At 38.6% G+C, this 20,286-nt stretch overlaps 1 protein-coding gene across 5 annotated transcripts; it reads left to right on the top strand.

Annotated features, from left to right (window-relative positions):
* Positions 1-3,336: 3,336 nt before the first annotated feature.
* Positions 3,337-18,454, top strand: C9orf72 (C9orf72-SMCR8 complex subunit). 5 transcript variants are annotated; one of them, XM_080362276.1, is made up of 11 exons: positions 3,337-3,406; positions 4,698-5,184; positions 8,233-8,292; positions 9,193-9,288; positions 9,958-10,022; positions 12,102-12,174; positions 14,513-14,629; positions 14,946-15,181; positions 15,696-15,753; positions 16,279-16,388; positions 16,471-18,454. In XM_080362276.1, exons 2-11 carry the CDS (start codon positions 4,723-4,725, stop codon positions 16,655-16,657), a joined length of 1,464 nt encoding a protein of 487 aa, XP_080218402.1. In that variant the 5' UTR covers positions 3,337-3,406; positions 4,698-4,722; the 3' UTR covers positions 16,658-18,454. The 5 variants fall into 5 exon arrangements, with proteins under 5 accessions (XP_080218402.1, XP_080218404.1, XP_080218405.1 ...); XM_080362277.1 differs by lacking the exon at positions 3,337-3,406 and adding an exon at positions 3,454-3,536; XM_080362278.1 differs by lacking the exon at positions 8,233-8,292.
* The last annotated feature ends 1,832 nt before the right edge of the window (positions 18,455-20,286 follow it).

The following is a 20,286-nucleotide window of genomic DNA, read 5'->3' as shown; positions in this document are numbered from 1 at the left end:
TAAGCCATTCTCTATCAGAAATCCTGGCTAACTGAGGAGGTCCCAGTTGACTGGAAGTTGGCTAATGTGACACCCACCTACAAGAAGGGCTAGAAGGAGGATCCAGGGAACTATGGACCTGTCAGTCTAAACTCAGTGTGGGGGAAGGTCAAGGAGCAGTTCATCTTGAGAGACATCACATAGCACATACAAGAAAACCAAGTGATAAGGCCCAGTCAACTTAAGTTTATGAAAGGCAGGTCCCCTTTGACCAACCTGATGTCCTTCTACAAGGTGACCCCATCTAGATGATGAGGGAAAGGCTGTGGATGTTGTGTACTTAGACTTCAGTAAAGCCTTTGACACCACATCCCACAGCAGTCTCCTGGAGAAGCTGGCAGCTCATGGCCTGGAGGGGTGTACTCTGCAATGGATAAAGAACTGGCTGGAGGGCCGGGCCCAAAGAGTTGCAGTGAATGGAGCCAAATCCAGTGGGCAACTGGTCATAAGTGTTGTTCCCCAGGGCTCAGTATTGGGGCCAGTTCTGTTTAATCTCTTTATCAACGATCTGAACAAGGGGATTGAGTATACCCTCAGTAAATTTGCAGATGACACCAAATTGGGTGGGACTGTTGATCTGCTGGATGGTAGGAAGGCCATACAGAGTGATCTGGACCAGCTAGATCACTGGGTTGAGGCCAACTGTATGAGGTTTAACAAGGCCAAGTGCCAGGTCCTGCACTTGGGTCACAAGAACCCACAACACATGTTTGGGGAAGAGTGGCTGGAAAGCTGCCTGGAAGAGAGGGATCTGGGGGTGTTGATTGACAGCTGGCTGAACATAAGCCAGCACTGTGCCCATGTGGCTAAAAAGGCCAACAGCATCCTGGCTTGTATCAGGAACAGTGTGGCGACCAGGACTAGAGAAGTAATCATGCCACTGTACTTGGCGCTGGTGAGGTTGCACCTTGAATCCTGTGTTCAGTTTTGGGTCCCTCATCATAAGAAGGACATTGAGGTACTAGAGAGAGTACAGAGAAGGCAACAAAGCTGATGAGGGGTCTGGAGCACAAGTCTGATGAGGAGTGGCTGAGGCAACTGGGGCTGTTCAGCCTAGAGAAAAGGAGGCTGAAGGGAGATCTTACCGCTGTCTGCAACTACATGAAAGGAGGTTGTAGCATGGAGGGTGTTGGTTTCTTCTCCCAAGTAGCAAGTGATAGGACAAGAGTAAATCGCCACAGGTTGCACTAAGGGAGGTTTGGATTGGATATTAGGAAAAAATTCTTCACAGAAAGGGTTGTCAGGCATTGGAACAGGCTGCCCAGGGAAGTCGTGGAGTCACTATCCCTGGAGGTGTTTAAAAGGCATTTAGACAAGGTTCTTAAGAGATATGGTTTAGTGCTAGAGTTAGGTTATGGTTGGACTCAATGATCCTGAGGGTCTCCTCCAACCTAAATGATCCTATGGTTTCAATGCAGCTGAGTAGCTAGGCAATGTCTGGTGTTTCTGTGGTCTTTCTCCACCAGGCTGAACAGCTGAATTCCACTATATTCTGTATTATCCCTTTCCCTTTTTTCCTACGTACTCCCTTATTTCAAAGCATGACATCAGTCATAATGATGATTCAAGATGCCAAACTAAAAACATAAATAAATAAATAAAATTGAAATGTGTTTGTGTGTCAGCTCAGAGCCTGAGCTCATTTTCATCTTCACTGTGTTCCACACTCTCTATTAATTTATTTGCAGATTTACAGCATCAGGCTTTATAGCCAGATGTATTCTCTGTCAGGGGAAAAAAATCTGCCTACACTGCAGCCTGTCACCACTTCTCTGATGCATTCACAAAAGACACCTGCAGAAATGCTGTTAGTCTCGTCAACTCATATGCAATGGGATTGTTACTCTCTCCTCTGTCTGAAGAAAATATGAATAACTGAAAGGAAAAAAAATGAAGACAATGATCAATATCACTACAACTGGTAGAAATATCTCTCTGCCAATAATACCACTGCAGCAATTACAAAGACTGATCTACTATTTCAAGAAAAAAGGATTTGTAATTCCTGCTAATATTTCTTTGCACATAACATGGTCATTTAAACACAGAATTCTCAAAGCAGCATCTAATGGGAAAATTGTTGCAGCCACACCAAGTGTCTTATGCAAGGCCACGTGACAATTCAGTGACAAAATAAAGAGAAACCTACCTCCCCATCCCTGAAGCCCACTTTTCCCACACCATTATCTGATATCAATGCACTTTTCTTACCATAGACCTTAGTATCTACAGCTACATGAGTAGTTTGCATTCATATTCACTGTTGAAATGTAAGCGAAATGCATAAAAAGTGTTTACAAACTGTATAAATCTACATTTAGACAAGCGCTTAACAGTGAAATTACACTGACTTCAACATCTAGTCTTTGAATTCAGTAAATTAGAAGGATCAGCAACCTTCAGAACTAGAGTTTAATTCTGCTGTTCCTCCAACATCTTGTGTTATAATTACATAACTTCTGTGCGGTCATCTACTTTATTTGAGCTCTGCTTCTCAGAATTTGTTTCAAAAATCATTAACAAAACTAATTTAAAATGCAAATAACCCACATTTCAGTTGTTGTGCCCTGTTAAAGACTTCTTTATGGGTCCCTTCAGGCTGCTGAAGACACAGCTCCTCATAGTACGGCTGAAGGGAGAGAGACTGCAGGAATAGAGCAGTGTCCTTACATCAGAGGGGTCTTTTCCTCTTTAGGTTGTAAATAAATAAATGCCTCTTCCATGTAACTGACAACAGTGATTCTCATTCAAACTGGACTGAAGTAATGGGATGTGAAGGTGCTTACTGTACACCTGTAAAACTAAATGAAGCTCAAACAAGAGCATCTTTGCTGCTTTGCATACAGTATGTTTGGATGGTAACCTAATTCTGTCAACTTCCTATTTTAAGCTTAAAAGGCCCTGCATGAAACGATGCACCTGGCACCACGCACATTGCCCAGGTCCCTGCAGCTGGGGCTTCTCCCGGCTTTCTTCACAGGCTGCACCTGGTTTGCTGCCAGCCCTGGAGCTGGTTTGTGTTGCCCACACCCGCTCTGCGCGCCCCGCTCCTCCCCGGTCACACCAACACCGACCCGCTCCCCTGCAGGCCGCGCTGCCGCCCGCCATTTTCCCTCCATCACCGCCCATGAGGTAACACCGCCTCCCCGCTGCCGTTGCCATCAGCCAGCACCGCCCTGCCCGGCAGCCCACTGTCTCATCTCCCCGCCCGCCGATCTCCCGGGAAAGCGCCGGCAGCCGGCACCGCCCGCCCCCGCCGAGGGGTGAGGGGAGAGGCCGCGCCTGCGCGGCAGGGCCGCTGAGGCCCGCGCTGTGTGGGCAGGCGGGAGGCCGGTGGCGCATGCGCGGGGCGGTGGCTGGTGCGCAGGTGAGGCGGGCGCGGGGCCGGGGCGGTGGGGCCGAGGGGTGTGCTGAGTTTGGAGCGTCGGGGCTGTCCCGTCGGGGAGGAAAGGAGCCGACCCTCCTCCTGGCTGGGCTCCAAACTGCCTTCCCGGGAGGTGGGTCCTTCCCGAAGTCCAGAGCAGACCTGCAGGGTGCTAGACGGGCCTGATCCGGGCTGGGAGCGCGGCGGTTTAGCCTCCGGGCTGTTGCGGCGTGTCCCGGTGCCTGGGCTGGCTGCGGCTGGCTCTCCTGGGAAGGCTGTGGTGGGATCAAGTCTCTCGTCAGCCCAGGGGTGTAAGGAGGCAGAAGTGACCCACGCTTACTGTTGTCTTCCTTGGAAACCGTGTGGTCACACCGAGAGCCCCGAGCGGCCTCGGCTTCCCCGCTGCCATCCAGGCTGCTGCCCGCTGGCAGACAGTGGCCTAGTGTTGTGCAGTCAGGCCTGAGAACATAGGTGTAGAGAAAGGTGCTCTGCCCTCCTGCCTTGAGGAAATGCACCTGGACTGTCTCACCAGGCACACTCATGAAACGAAGCAGTGCCATAGGTGAAGCAGTGGCAGAGGTCCGGCAGGTTACAGCTGTGTCAGTGAGATGAGAGTTGCCACTCCTCTGGTGGGGGGTTATCCCCTGCTGTTACGTGGGGTGCTGCGGGCAGAGAGGAGAACAAAGCTGACTTCTGGTCATGTGAGGTTTTGCCAAGATAAAAGCATTTTAGGCTTTATAGTTTTCCATCTTGGGCTGAATTTGGTTTTTTGTTTTTTGTTTTTTTCTTTTAATGTGTTCATGTGACTCTAGCATAACTTTTAGGGAAGGTGAAACTTCTTGTTATCTTCTGCAGCTCCATTAAAATGGGGAAGTTGTAGAGTTGTTGGAAACTAGCTAGACAAAAAAGTTTAAGGAGTTGTGTCTACACAATATGAATAATTTTCCATCAATACACTATAAAGTATTGAGCATTTGTCCTGTATCACAACACGGCACATGTCACCATGATGTAAAGAATAGATTTTTCGTAGGTCAGTTTTCTTACACAAGTTAAATATTACGCGGGCTTGTCATACTCATATAGTGAGTAGAGGGTGTTTGAGGTCTGACTGACTAATGTTTGTAAAGCATACCATTCATTATGTGGTAAGTATGCTTACTTCCTTCTTGAATTAAGTCTACAGTGAAATCTGAGGTGTAGAAGTCAGGTTGACTCTTGAACTGTTATTTAGTAGCAAGATACTAATGAGTGCTGTTCTAATTTTCTTCTTTTCCATGAAAACTTTTTGTAGGTAATGTAGGCATTTTGGTATATACATGAGAGAGGAAGCAGGCATGTCAGCTCTTTGCCCACCACCATCTCCTGCAGTTGCAAAAACAGAGATCTCTTTGAATGGCGAATCACCTTTGTTAGCTGCCACTTTTGCTTACTGGGACAATATTCTTGGCCCCCGAGTGCGGCACATCTGGGCCCCAAAGACAGAACAGGTACTTCTCAGTGATGGTGAAATAACTTTTCTTGCCAACCACACCCTGAATGGAGAAATACTTCGGAATGCAGAAAGCGGTGCAATAGATGTGAAGTTCTTCGTCTTGGCAGAAAAAAGGGTAATAATTGTGTCATTAATCTTTGATGGAAACTGGAATGGAGACAGAAGCACATATGGACTATCCATTATACTTCCACAAAGTGAACTTGGCTTCTACCTGCCGCTTCACAGAGTGTGCGTGGATAGGTTAACACATATTATAAGGAAAGGAAGAATATGGATGCATAAGGTAGGTTTATTGTTTATCACTAAAAACAGTTGTCCGGGTTGTCTTGAGCAAAAGCAAGAATTAAGATTCTGTGACACCTATTGTGTAGCAATCCAGCCATGAAAAATCAAAGGAAGCTGACCTCTCTTATGAGTACACAATTTTAAAAGTTGAAAGTGGTCAATATGTTAGAAAATTCAAGGCTGGCATTTTAGCTACATAATTTATCCTGGTAATAGTATATAACCTTTACCAGGCTATCTCAGTGAAATAGATATCCTGTACAGTTTTTAATTTATCTTGTATAAATTGTTGCTTTTAATGGTGTTAATTAGTGTATTTAAACTAGGCAGACCTGTGAATTTACTGTGTTGCAAATCATTGTTCTCGCTGTTGAGGTCCAGAAGGGAGAACTGATGCAATTAATGTTGTCATCACAGTTTTATTAAAAAAGAAAAAAGAAAAAAATATGTAAACGAACAGTTTGGCACATGTTAAATTGTGTAAAAGTAATGGGAGAACCATGAAAATACATCTGCTTTAGTCCAAATAGTTCTGCTTTCAAAATTCGAAAAGGAAAACATGCTAAATTCTTCTGAAGAATTTTAACTCTTGCCTTTTGGTACATTATGGATATTTCCTTATTAAGTGAAAATTGTTATGTATTTTTGTTTAAAATTAATATTCTAATAATAAAAGTTAAAAACTCTGTTGTCTTCATGGAGTACGAGTTGTCTTAGAGCAGTAGATTGCATGTCAGCTGTAATGTGTATGGTAACTCATGTTTGATAAAGTTTTTGTTCCTCTTCTGTTTTGAGACTTCTAGTCAACATACTTTAAACTTCCTTTTTGAGAGCTCTTATCTGAACTAATTAAGATTCTAGAAATAATCAGCTGATGTTAATTTTTGTGGTGTTGTTTCCTTTTTGCTACATGAACAAATGCCACTGATTTTTTCTGTATTGCCTGGTCATGGCTGGCAGTGTGTTCCATCACGTTGGCTCTTGACACTTACACGGTTTATTTTTCAGAGGAAGGGTAGGACATAAAGTTCATTTTCGATATAGTAGAAACATAAATATTTCATTCTTAATCTAATCTTGTGAAAGTCTGTTGGTCGTTAGTGCTTTTGACGTAGGTGAATGCTGTCTCATGTTGTTGATTATGTTGGTTCTCTGTCATTTATTGTCCTCTGTACTGACTTGTAATATAAGTGGTCAAATAAGAATTGACCATCATTCTTAACTATACTACATCTTTTCTCTTTTTGGACATTGATCCATATCTGTATGTTTCCACAGTAGAAATTGCATTCAAGTGGCCTTGAGAATGACCAAAAAAATGTTTTCTTCTCGTTTCCTCAGAAATTAGTTATTAAGGTCTTCATTCTTTTTCAGATGTTCTTGAATCAGATAGGTCAACTGGGTTAGCTGAGACAGTGATATATTGTGAAAAAGACATCTATTGTCATTCTCTTCTTGATTTTGTTGGGTTTTTGTTTTTCTTGAGGAAGATCAAAGATCCTCACATATATCCACAGCTGTACAGACTTTACCTTAGAAGAGAGAAAGCTGCTTTGAAAATGTACAATAAAATTTAGGCATGAGTTGTATAATGATGATACTGAATTAAAAGAGGCTCATTTGGTAGTTTGCATTTTGGGGCAGTTCAACACCTATGCCTACAACAGCGAAAAAAATGTTAAAGTCATATGTGAAAAGAACTATCAGTTCTGGAATTTCTCATGGATGTCATTATCAGCTCTTATGAGTTCTATGTAGAGCCAGACAATTCCAGGTAGGCTTTAGAAGAGAAGAAACCTGACCTGAAGGACTAGGAGAAACATGGAACGGTATTCAGCTTGGCTAGGAAAGACAAGAAACTCTAAGCAAATTGTCTACATGGGATTAGAAACCCCTTTTATCTATTTCAATTTTATGTTACAGAGGTTTGTCTAAGACTTTTGAGCAGTTGTATTTTTAAAAAGAAGTGGCTTATACCATTTATTGAGCTTTATCTTCATGAAGACTGACTTCTTTTAAAGCAAAGGATATTAATTGTCAAGGATGTCTTACTTCACTGACACTGAACTCAAGGATGGAGGTGCCCCGAAGGAATCTGCCTCGTTCCAGGATTGTTTTTCACAGATGCTTCTTTTAGATGGTTAGACAAGATTTATTACTGGTTTGGGACAAGTTATTGTGGCTTGTTCCCTATTCATCTGCACAAAAAAAATTATGTAAACTCTTCTTCCACTTGATCAGCTTTATAGGTCGGTCACAGGAAACTAATGAGTAATCAATAAAAATGCAATAACCTGTCAGCATCTAGCAAAAGATATTATTAGTTCTTGCAGCATTTTCTATTTTTTGTGTATTGTATTAATTTTTCCAGTGATTAATGCAGAATTATCTTTGTGAATAATAACTTGATTCTGTTGTAAGTTGCATTTTGAATACCATTTGCTACTCAGCTATTGCTGAGTCTGTTTTGAGAATTTTGTCCAGTCTCTTGTGCACTGTGTTTTGTGTGTTTTGAAGCCTCATGTCTCCTGCACAATGTTTTGAAGAATTGTCAGTGTCTCAAGATGTGGAAAAAAAAAAATCTTGTTTTTCCTGCTCTCCCTAAACAAATGATTTTTTTCTCATTCTGAAGATCTCATTTTTCTCTTGCTGCATCAGGAACCATCAATCTGTATCTTATCCATTTAAAAATAAACATCCATACATAGAGTGGAATGCTGCACCATAATCTGATCATTTGGCATTTTCTTGATCTGTAATGAAGCAACATAATGTTTTGTCGTTGTCATCACACCCTCCCTTTCCTGCTACTCCTGCCCAAGCATGTGAGAGATTTTGTGGGGCGCAGAGCAGGGAGCATTGATTTGCTTAAAATGGCATAAATTCCTGCTAATGTCAACTCTGTAAAAGAAAAAAGACTTGAACATCGAAATTTGAATCTCAGAAGCATGACTCCACAGGGAAGAAACTGTACCATTTGACTGTTGTGTGCATACATATATAAACAAATACCAGAGCATTTATATTAACTGCTTCTCTTGCTCAGGAGAGGCAAGAACATTTCCAGAAGATTGTCTTGGAAGGCACGGAGAGAATGGAGGATCAGGTAAGGGCCGTCTGGTGGATGTGTCTGATACACCATCACAAAACTATTTTGACTGCATCTGGTGACTGTAGAAGTTGGTGCTGCTTCTTATTTTTGGGATCCAGGAAGATACTTTGGACTGACTGATGACCTGCCATGCACAGGAGGCAAAATTTCTGAAGATAGGATGATCGAAGCTGTGGACAAGTTGAAGGAAAATATATTTCATCACTTTATGGGTAAAGTGGAAATCTATGAAGAGTATTACCTTTCAGAAAAGGAAAGTCGTTTACTTGAACTTGAAGCTCTGTAAACATAGTAGCTTCCATAGATTCATGCTTGCCTCCTGTCAAGGATTTGTTTTCACTAGGTCATTACCTTTTTGAGTTACAGAGACATATGGAGTCTGTCATGTTGGAATGTGGTTGGAGACATAATGGATAAGACTGTGAAAAGAATTCGATTTCTGAAACTGTAAATGTGAAATTGTAGCTTCAGTTTCTTGTGATAGATAAATAATCTTGTATGTTAATAACTAATATGCCTGTGTTTGTTTTCCTATCATTGTTAAAACTTCGGACTTGGATCTAAAATGCTTAATAGTAATTGTACCTAATAAGATATGGTCGAATCACCTCACTCCAAATACATCATGTGGAGGCCAATCAAACTGATTGTGAAAATTAGCATAGGACCCTGGAAATACATTTTAGACATGATGTTGAGAAACAAAATGTATGTATACACGTCAGAATTATCAGCAAAGCCCAAGAACCCTTTGTGTCAATTTCGGCTCATACCACACTTCCAAACAATCAGAAGGTAAAGATGTTGTGCATCCCATATTGCAAGTTCATGTTAGTAGTAACTTCTAATATTGCACAATGTGCTTTTACTTCAAGCCTTTTATTTATTGTGCAGGGTCAGAGCATCATTCCAATGCTGACAGGAGAAGTTATTCCTGTAATGGAACTCCTTTCATCTATGAAATCACACAGTGTTCCAGAAGAAATAGATGTAAGTCCTTGTGTTCTTTGCATTCTGAATAAAAAAGCGGCTTTGGCACTCTGGTTTGGCATTCTCTTCTTGGCAGACAAAACCCCACAGTTGTCATAATTCTTGTACACTCCAGTTGTTTCACATGAAGTTCTGCTAAATGGTGTAGGGAATAGTTTAACACAACTGTTTTGCTTTGGTAAATATAACAGTACTAACAGTGGGTGTTATGGTCAGCACTTAGCAAAATTGACCACGTAGGATGATACTGTTTTTAAGAGTGGAGTGGAAAGGCTGTTTGATGCACAACAAAATGAAGGGAGAGGTAAATGGTTTTAATATTGATAGCTGTTTCAGCTTGGGTTAGTGTTCCCATGGAAGAAATAGAAGTGATTTCACATGCACTAATTTAAAGTATTCTGTACAAGGTTGTAGGAAAAAAAAAGCACTGGGAGGAATCTGACTTGTGACTGATGAAGAACATTTAATAATCAAGTGAATTTCTTATTTTCAAAATGCTTTGATTGCAATCAGAATGTCTTTTTAAGGTTGTACTTTTTTGGACAGTCTTGCAACTTGGCTTAAATAGTTCCCAAACATTTTCCACCTAACATTAAAACCAAAAATCAATTAATTTGAAGGTGCTGCAGATCCTTGTCTAACTTTTGTGTTTATTTACTTTCATTTCAGATAAGTGACACAGTGCTAAATGATGATGACATTGGGGATAGTTGCCATGAAGGCTTTCTCCTCAAGTACGAATTTCAGTTTTGATTTATGCTGTAGTAATATGGTTTAAACTTGTGTGTACATATATATATATATATATCTGTGTATTTGTGCACGTGAACATGTATTGGATTAGTTTTCTTTATAGGAGGGAGGAGAATTATGTATAATTTGGCTTTTTGAGATTGTTGTCTATAAAGTGCTGTGGAAGGCACTATCTTTAGAAGAATGGCTCTGGACAAATAGCTGCATCTGTATAGACTGTGTTGTCACAGAGTCATTTGCTTGATAAGAATTCCTATAAAATATGATTTTTTTTATACTGATGTTTAATTTTATGAGAACATAAGTCAAAGTCTTACTTTTTATGAAATGGGTTGTGTTTACTCAATGAACTATGAATAACAGTCATTAAAGGTATGGCATATAGAAAGCTTATAATTAAATTGTGTATTTATCTTTTTTTCCTGTTTTTAATGTGTAAGTGGAACTAGTTTAACTTGAATACAACTTGATCTCTTCCTGTGCGAAAGCATATTTCATAGATTTTAATTTATGTTCTGTTACTTTCCAGAACTTCTCTGGTGTAACTGCATTTGTTTACATAGTGCTTAGTGCCATTTATTTATATAGTGTCACATACATTTTCAGTACTAGAGGATCTATGTCTTAAATTAACTAATTCTTCACAGTATTGTAGCATTTAGATCCATAGAGCATTTGAGAAATAATGAAGTGAATATCATGGAATGCATTATTGTAAACAACTAGACCACTGATGATGAGCTATTCTCATGCCAGATGGAGATTTATTGGGCAGATAGTATACTGTAGGGTCACAGTTATCTCTTCTCAGTACTTCTCCCTGGAAATTTTGTCCTGAAAAGAATATAAAGGGTCCAAATATCTGCTTTCTAGCTTACCACCAAAGCTTATCAGCTCATCTAGGTTCAGATTTCAAGTATTAGATATAATCTTGTATGGATTTACATGTCATTGAATAAACATTGGATTAAACTAAAAAACCTGCTGTATCAACAATACCAACCCCAAAAATAAGCAGTCATATTTTTTTAGTAACTTCTAAATGAAACTGACCATCTTATTTCTGCCCCAAAGGAAGAATTAAGTGTACAGATAACCTTAAATTTAGATCTTAGAATATAATTGATAAGATAAATCGTAGCACATCCATATAAAGTCCACCTGTAAGATTTTGCAGTCCGAGCATAGCTATTAGTCTTTATTAATTAGAGGTGTTTATTAGAACTGGTTAATCACATACAATACCTCCTTCTGTAAGACAGCGTAAATGTACTTTTGTATATTCACAGATATTGAAGAAAAATTTTTAACAGGGTCTAGACATTCTAGAGTATCTAGACTCTCTGAAGCTGTGGGCCAGATGCTGGTTTGAGAAAGTGCAGAGAGAAAGGGAGGATGAGGATATGAAACCTCAACAGGATTCTTAAGGACAAGTTATCAAGAGTTGTCAAGGTTAGTGTAGGTGTATTTACTGCAGCCCCTAAACTTAACATAAACTAAATCAGATCTGTGCTGCTGGCAACTCACAGGACAAGGTCACTCAGCTTCCAGCATGCCTGTGTGTATTGTGAGGGACTCAAGCTTGTGATGTGCTCTTGCCCACTGAGTTATCAAGAGCAGAACAGTTTTCCTGCCAAGTCTCCCAAAACTGATCCACAGTTTCAGAAAACGAGGACAACCATAGAACTGATCTTCTTTCAAGATGCTTTCAAATCCTTCATTTTTAATATGTCTTCTGTTACTTTAGATGAATCATTTTGTACAGATTCTGTAATACAGTTAGAGAGTAGCAGTAGACAGTTTTTATTTGCTCTGTAACTGCTGTGTGGAGTTTCTGAGTGACAGCCTTTTTATTCACCAAAATGAAAATGTAGATACTGCTGAACTTCTGGATTTCAGTAGTAATCTGCACAACTGTGTGAGGTCCTATGGGTACAGGCCTTAAAGATACGGGCATGTATTTATACTAGGAGCACTTCATTCTTCTTGTGAAGATGATAATTGTGTTATCTGAAAAGACTGATTATATGCATTAACCTATGTTTGCTTTTTGTTTACAGTGCAATTAGTTCACACCTGCAGACCTGTGGTTGTTCTGTAGTTGTAGGAAGCAGTGCAGAAAAAGTTAATAAGGTAATGCACTTTCTAATAAACCAAACTTAAATACTGATTGTTAGGAGTGTTATTGTGTTATTTGGAACAAGGTTTATCTGTAAACATACTTGAGGTTGAAAAAGGATGGAATATTGTTGTCTGGTTATTTTACCTCAGCTGATTGATCTAGCAGTTGATAATTCTGCCTGAAAATTGTCTTATCAGTTGTATTCTGGCAATTATAAGAAAACTACTGTATTTAATTTAATTGATACAGTATATAAATGAGTAGTAAACGCATCTGAACTTTTAAAATCGGATTTGTTAGCTAAAATGTACAAATTTAAAAGATCTGAACTGTCTTGCGCAGTTCAAGCTCTCTCAATGGGTATTTTCATGTACTCTTAAGAAATCTGTATCTGCACAGTTTCTTTTACACTGGGGAGTAAATGTACTTCTGTATCATGAACTGTGTGTTTTGTGGAACCTCAAAGCTGTTGAGTCTCTAGTCACACATGTTGAAACAGGTGATCTACTAGAACCTTAGACAATTCCATCACTTTTTTCCTTCATAGCTGTGTTTGTGTTGACTTCATCTTCAGTTGGTTTAAAACTTAAGTAGTGTACAGTTTAACTGGTAGATCTTAAATTAGGTTTGTCTCAGCTTTCCAAAAGAACCAGAAAGAGGCAAAATACAGATATAAACCCCTAAAACTGAGTCGTAAAACAACAGAACACTCATACTTGCCAAAGCACAACAGCAGGGGTGATGTTTAGGAGCATTCAGGTCTAGAAACAATAAGCAGTAGTAGCTGTACGTCTTAATGGCGGAGAGTACATAGTGTACATCATTTTGGCGTATTTGGAAGGAAAAAAGTCACTCTTAGAAGCTATCATTTCAGAACAAGAAAACAATTACATTTTTGTCATAGACGTTTTTTCCTCCTGCTGTTATTATTTTTAACTTTCTTGTAACTTATGAAATACTTATACGAATATATGAAAGGAAAACCAAAAGGTAAATAAAGGTAAATAAAAAAATCAGTTTCCTTATTCAGCATTCTCTAAGTATTTTTTTATATACAGCTTTTTTATTATATCAGAGTGTTAGTTTCAGATGAATTGAAAGCAATTCCTGCAAGAGATACACTTGTGTTTACTGTCCATTGGAATATTTCTTAAAGGATATTTTTTTTAGTGTGGTGCAATGTATCAGTTTTTTTGATTCAGAGACATTTCCCTTTGACTTGCATTTAATTAGGGTGTGCCTCCATCCCTTCTAATAAAAACACTGATGTTAATTTTCAGTTAGAATATTCAGAGACAATTAAGTAAATGTTGTTTTCTTTGTGAGAAAATGTATTTCACTAAATCAATTGCCTCTCTACTGTCACAGCAGAGTCCTTTAAGAAACCTCTTTGACTCAGACACTATAGGAAAAGAACAGTCTAGAAGAAGTCATCTTGAGATACATCCAGGGTAGATTTCATAAATTCTATACAGGTTCCTATGAGCAGTGTGTGCTCTGTGTCATGGTAAATTGTTCTGAAGTAATTGCTTTCTTTATGGCATACTCTAGCTTTCCTTAAAGTGGAAAAACAAAACAAAACAAAAAACACCAAAACCAACAACAATGACAAAACCCCAACTATTATATCTTGCTGAAGTGATGAAAAGCATTAGTCAGAATCTAGGTTGTCATTGTTTTAGGTACTGTGTAAATGCATTTTGCAAGGATAGAGCCTTCTCAAATACTTTACAGACACAGGGCACCAGAGATAAAGACTGAAAGATGAGCAGAATGGAATAAGGTGCGTGTATTTAGAGATGATTACACATAGCTGTTGCAGCACAGGAGTTTGAAAATGGATAATGAAGTACCTTTGTTGCTTTTAATGGAGAGTTTGAGGAAATTACTGAGGAAATAAGCATGGATACTCTTAGGAAATTGACTGTGCCTGATTGGAGACAATAGCTGCTGTTTCAATATGGAATGAATAAAATAAGAGGCTTAAAACGCTGGGAAAGTAATCACAGTAACTCATGTTTATGAGTTTATTCTATGTTTATGTAATAGGAAGAGAGCAGAAGGCAAAAGTGATTCGTTCTGTAGAGTTGGCCAAAAAACAAGCTTTGCCAAAAAGCATTGGATTTTTTTCTTCACTTGTCAAACAGTTGGAGTAATATGTTTACAGCTTAATAATTGAAGCGTGTCCCTATTCTGTGACCTTGGTAAAGTTTTGGCTTTTCTAATAAGCATAATGAACCTTTTCGTTCATCATTTGAAATTCCTAATATGTTCTAGTTGGAAATTGCATTTGAAGATCAGTTCATTCCTTACACTTTCATGTTTTTCAAAACTGTTCTTTTAATGCAGATTGTGAGAACATTGTGCCTGTTCCTTACGCCGTCAGAGCGGAAGTGTTCCAGGCTCTGTAGAAATGAGTCGTCTTTCAAATACGAGTCAGGACTTTTTGTTCAAGGCTTACTCAAAGTAAGTACACTTATGAAAGTTCTGTTCTTCTCTAGTTTAAGAACATCCTTTAATGCATGTGTATGTGTGTGTAGATGATGCAATACTGTAATTAATACACAGGTTATCTCAGTACCTGTTTTCACTGTTATACTAAGGGAATCATCCAGTATGAAGGACTTTTTACTGGGCTACAGCCACCAGTTCTCTCAAACAAAACATGTCTAAATAAATGGGTTTTACAATTTAGCCATAGTGCTTTAATGTTGTTTTGTTCCAGTACAGATTTGTTTTTTTAAAAAAAGTAACTAGAAGAATAATTTTTTCACTAAAACAGGATGCAACAGGAAGCTTTGTGTTGCCCTTCCGTCAAGTAATGTATGCCCCGTATCCTACTACACATATAGATGTAGATGTCAATACAGTGAAGCAGATGCCCCCTTGTCATGAACACATCTATAACCAACGACGATACATGAGATCCGAGCTGACAGCATTTTGGAGAGCTAATTCAGATGAAGAAATGTCTCAAGATCATATTATACACACAGATGAGAGTTTCACACCTGATTTGTATGTACTCCTCTCTCACATCTCTCAAAGTTTTTTGATTTGGGACAACCGAGCAAAGTAGATTATACTAAAAGGGTATTTTATAATAAAATACATGAGGGTTTTTTTGCATTGAAGAAGCTCCTTTGGCTCTGGTAGTTGCATTTCTTTTGGAGGAATTTCTCTTCCATCAGTAGTTTTGTTGCATTAGACATTCCTGAAATTCATTTACAGTGAAACTTCTGACCATGTATGTTAAAGTTTGTTGCCTGTTTAATTAGGGGTATAACAGAGCTAAGTGTATTTGACACAGCCCAATGGCCTTCCTGGGTTTAGTTCATTTCATCTGAAAGTTTTGCTTTAAAATTCTGCATTGGCTTTAAAAATAGCAAGATTAGAAGTCACTAAAATTTTGAATTAACTTTTAATTTCTGCCAGATTGTAAACAGTAATGCTATTGCTGTGCACAACTGCTGGACAGTTAGTGCTCCTTGATGGCATCACCTCACATGTTTGTTTGCTTTCTTTTCTATAGAAATGTCTTTCAAGATATCCTGCATCGAGACACATTAGTAAAAGCCTTCCTGGATCAGGTAATCATTGCTTTTTCAGAAAGAACAAGAGCCAGAGTTCAGTACTTTGAACCCTAGTAACAGATAATTTAATATGAATAGCTAGTTGGTTGGCTTAGTAGCTCTTTTTGATGCTAGTGCTATGATTCTACTCTGCATAACTAAAAAAAAAAAAATACTTGTGTTGTTTGCAGTATTAGTGTAATACTGAAACTCCTATTTATGGAAAACAATCCACATTTTCTGTTGCTTTGCAACAGAGTCTACAGTTACAGCACTGAGAAAGCTACCTGACTGGTTTTAATTTCACATCATTTAAAATGGGAAAATAATACTCCATCCAAACAGAATTCGAAGCCAGCTTAATGTATTGCATCTGAGCAAGTAGGAAAGGTTGAGTATATCTACAAATATGCTGTTAACATGCCTGCTTTGTTGTAATTAAGGATATGTTATGTGTGTATGCATTGTTTCTTTATATTCCACATTCTTAAAATTATTCTTGAATTTCCATGTCTACTTAGTTTTCTGGTATGTTTTTAACAGATCTTTCATCTGAAGCCTGGCTTGTCTCTAAGGAGTACTTTCCTTGCACAATTTCTTCTAGTCCTTCACAGAAAAGCCTTAACTTTAATAAAATACATAGAGGATGACACGTAAGTGAACAGATAATGGAAAGCAGCCTTTGAGAAACTTCCTTTGTTCTTTTTTACAACGCCCTTTTTTATTTTCTTGCAGGCAAAAAGGAAAAAAACCTTTTAAGTCTCTTCGTAGCTTGAAGACAGATCTTGACTTAACAGCAGAGGGCGATCTTAACATAATAATGGCTTTGGCTGAGAAGATTAAACCAGGTCTACATTCCTTTATCTTTGGGAGACCGTTCTACACTAGTGTACAAGAACGTGATATGCTCATGACATTTTAAAGTTCTCCACCGCTAACATGTAATATTGCTGTCTTGCGTGGCACGAAAATAAATCTGTCCGCATGACCACCACACTTGTGGCAATCATTGACTTGATTTGAAGATGGAGCATTAGGAACATGGTAACACTACAATCTGTCCACAGCAGGAAGGGGTATTGTTAGAGGGCATATCAACTTAGCTAGACAAGCATGATTTTAATGAATCCATTTCTTTGTGTGTGTGGGGAATTTGCTTGTTTTTTTTCTTTTAACGGTAAATGTTGCCAGAGTTTCTTTTGCCATATGGGCTGTAAATTTGAACATGTTGTGGTGTACTATAAAGGAAAGTGTTTTAATTTTCTTTACCCAGAGACTTCCTTCAGGTGTGTGTCAGTTTTCCCCTGTTCTCTGCTTTGTCAGTATTTTTAGTGTTTCCACAGAAAACAATACATACATCCTCTCTAATCATGGAGGGTGTGGAATGGGAGCCTTCTAAGAGTTTCGAAGAGTTTTTTAAGGTGTTTGTTCTTGTGTATGTGGTACAAATCTGAAATAATCTTCCCTCATCTCCCTTTTTAACACTACAGGCTCCTTCATTTAGAGCATTTAAAGGTTTTTGGAATTTTTAATATACTACAAAGTGCTATTCTTGTGTGCAAACTGTTGACTATTAGCAGCTTAAATAACAGCACTCTGCACGTGGGAACTGGGTCATTATGTAAGCAGCTTTGTGTATGTAAGTGCCAACCAGGATACTCTGTCACAGATTGCTGAGCCATCCTGCCGTGAAGTGTTCAGTGATCCAGCATAACCAAACTCTTTTCAAAACACAAACCAGAAAACTTGTGTCATTCAGCAGCAGTTGTCAGTCTTTCTGTCTACTGTAAACTGCTGCTAATTCTTCCATTGTCAGATAGAATAAGGTTCAGATTAAAGTATTAGACCTTCTCAAAAAAGCACCAAGGTAATAGCCAAACTAAAAGACAAAACAGTATTATTTTATTTTTACATTGCCATTATTACTTATGGTAATCCTTAATTCAGAGATGAGCATGCCTATGAACTAATATGATTAGCATTTTACTAAGTGAATTCCAGTCAATAATCTTGTTAATCTTCTTAGTTCATTTTAGCACATCTCCAGCTTTGCTTTGCTTGAAAATAAATACACATCTTTCTCGGTAGCATGTAGAGTGATGTGGTGTCAGGTTAATCCAGACCCATTTTTTGAAGTTTGACACATTTTTGTGAATGAACATCATCAGCGTTACCTGGTTGAATAAGTAATGACGTTTTGTGGAGCCATTTTTTGATGTACCTGGATGTAGGAGGCTTGCAGTGAGCCCAGCTCTTCATCAAAAGATGTGAGAATTAGGCTGAGTTACTTGTGCTGAGTTGCTGTTTGTCTTCCTACCATTATTATTTCTTTGTGTGTTTTAAAAAAGAGCCTGATTCTGCTAAGTTTTAACTTTCCTGTCTAAGATTGTGAAAAAAATGTAATGAACACTGCTGAAACTTCTAATGTAGAAGTTATGTTGATGTCTAAAGAGCTTTAAATGTGCTTCTGAAATTAATTACTTCAGCTTGATAGGCATTGGAAACTTAACATTGACACTAGTAACAGTAAAGCTCTGATTGTTTACTGAAGATACTGTCACTTTTTAAAATTACTAAAACCTGGAAACTTTCTCAATTGCTACTTTTATTGCACAATTGCCACAAGTGCAGAATGTATTGTGAAGTAAATTATTAAATGCATCTGCATGTTGTGTTGTAAACCTTGCTCAGGAATCAAAGTATTCTAATAAAATTCATGCACACTTTTGACTTTAATTACTGCTGATTTTTTTCATAGCATTTATGTTCTGTATCTGACATAATAATTGTTTATCCTTTGAAATAAAAAGAATCGTTTTTCCTTCTTATTAAATTAGAAATTATGCTGAGATGATGAATCACAGACCATCATTGATAGAAAGTCATATGTTATTTAATTCTTCTGTTTCTGTTAAGGACTTATGCATTTCTAGCTGAGACAGATGTGACTTGCCGTGCTTCTGATTTGCTCAAATAAGAATTTAGCCTTAACTTTTGGAAAGCTTTAACTTCATATGTGAGAATTCAGAAATGTTTTAAGGAGTTCACTTCTATTTAACCATCAGTGAATACATTTCTTCAGGAATTTAGTTCCTTTGCAGTTAAAAGAATAGGGCCAATTTATTTCTTCCAGTGGGATTTGAAAGGGGAGTAGTGGTTTACAGCATTTTTCCTCAACATGGTTCCCAGTCTTTACACACCTATGAAGGCAGCACAGAAAAACATCTACTAGATTGTCTTGTTTGTTAAGACTGCAGAGGATATTCCCAGTCTGTATATCAATATGTGCTAATGTCAGATTTATTCCAGAGCAAAATGGGTATTTTGATAACATACTTACCCCTAAGCCATCAATATGATACACCAATACAGAGTGCCAGGACATCTACAATTGGATACTGGGAAAAGGTGTTAGAAAGATTTCGTATTCTCAGATCTGTGAAGACAAAGCAAAGTGGTCCAAAATATGAGGGCTATCTCATACAGGCATGTTCCTCACCTCTATTGTCTAATCAGAGCCTACAAAGAACATACTTAGTCCTCTCTTCAACAGTAAAGAAGTTTGTGCATTGCTATGCAGGGTAGGTTTTGCACATGAATAGAACATGGTTCTGTTTTCCTCTGTCCTGACTTGAAGTGACACATTGTTATGCCTCCTGCTTGGGCAAAGCACCAAGGAAACACCATAGTAACATGTCCTTATTTACAAGGTTCTCCATGTGACAATTATCTCACTTATCAAAGCCATGCTGTTCATATGTGTGTCCAGAGGTTTCAAACATAAAAGACTTCAGTTAAAGTTCAGAAGTAAGAAAAAGGACACCATCCTGACAATGACCATTGAGTAAGTCTAAAATCATAGAGCTACCCCGCAAGAACTTTCAATCTTCAATTAGCATAGGGCAGCTTTTCATAGCAAAAGATCAGTGGAAAGAGAAATTTCTGCTTAAACAGCATGGAATGGCAAATGGTAATTCTTTTTTTGTTCCTGTATTTATTGTTCTGTAGATGCAGGGAGGTATCTGACAACTGGAAAAGGGCCAAATGACAATCTGGGGAACTTCAAGCTGACCAGTTTCACTCAGGTGCCTGGGAAAATCATGGCATGTGTCCTCTTGGAGCATGTCTCTCTCCACATGAGGGAGAAGAACGTCATGGGGAACTGTCAGTATGGCTTAATTGAGAGTGAATAATGTTTCACTCACCTCATTGCTTTCAGTGATAAAACGACTGGCTTTTTTCACAAGTGGAGAACAGGAGATATAATTTATGTTGATGGCCACCTTCCATCAATGTTGCTCATGGCATTGTCTGGTCAGTTCTGGGTGTCACCAATGGCACAGATAAAAGCAGGGGCTGATTAAAGTCTACTGCAAGAGCACAGGTGTGCAACAGCCTAAAACTGGCTCTGTATTCACTGGTGAAAGTGTGGGTGTACTAATATATGAATCCCAGAAAGAGAAGTTTAGATATCAGGCATATGGTACCTATAAGGTCTAGCACACCTGTTAAAATATATGGCAGCATATCCATTACTTGAAACGTGAGGGT

The sequence above is a fragment of the Nesoenas mayeri genome (genome assembly GCF_963082525.1).
Source record: "Nesoenas mayeri genome assembly, chromosome: Z".
NCBI lineage: Eukaryota > Metazoa > Chordata > Aves > Columbiformes > Columbidae > Nesoenas > Nesoenas mayeri.
Note: the sequence above shows the minus strand (reverse complement) of the source record. Positions and strands in the feature narration are given on the sequence as shown.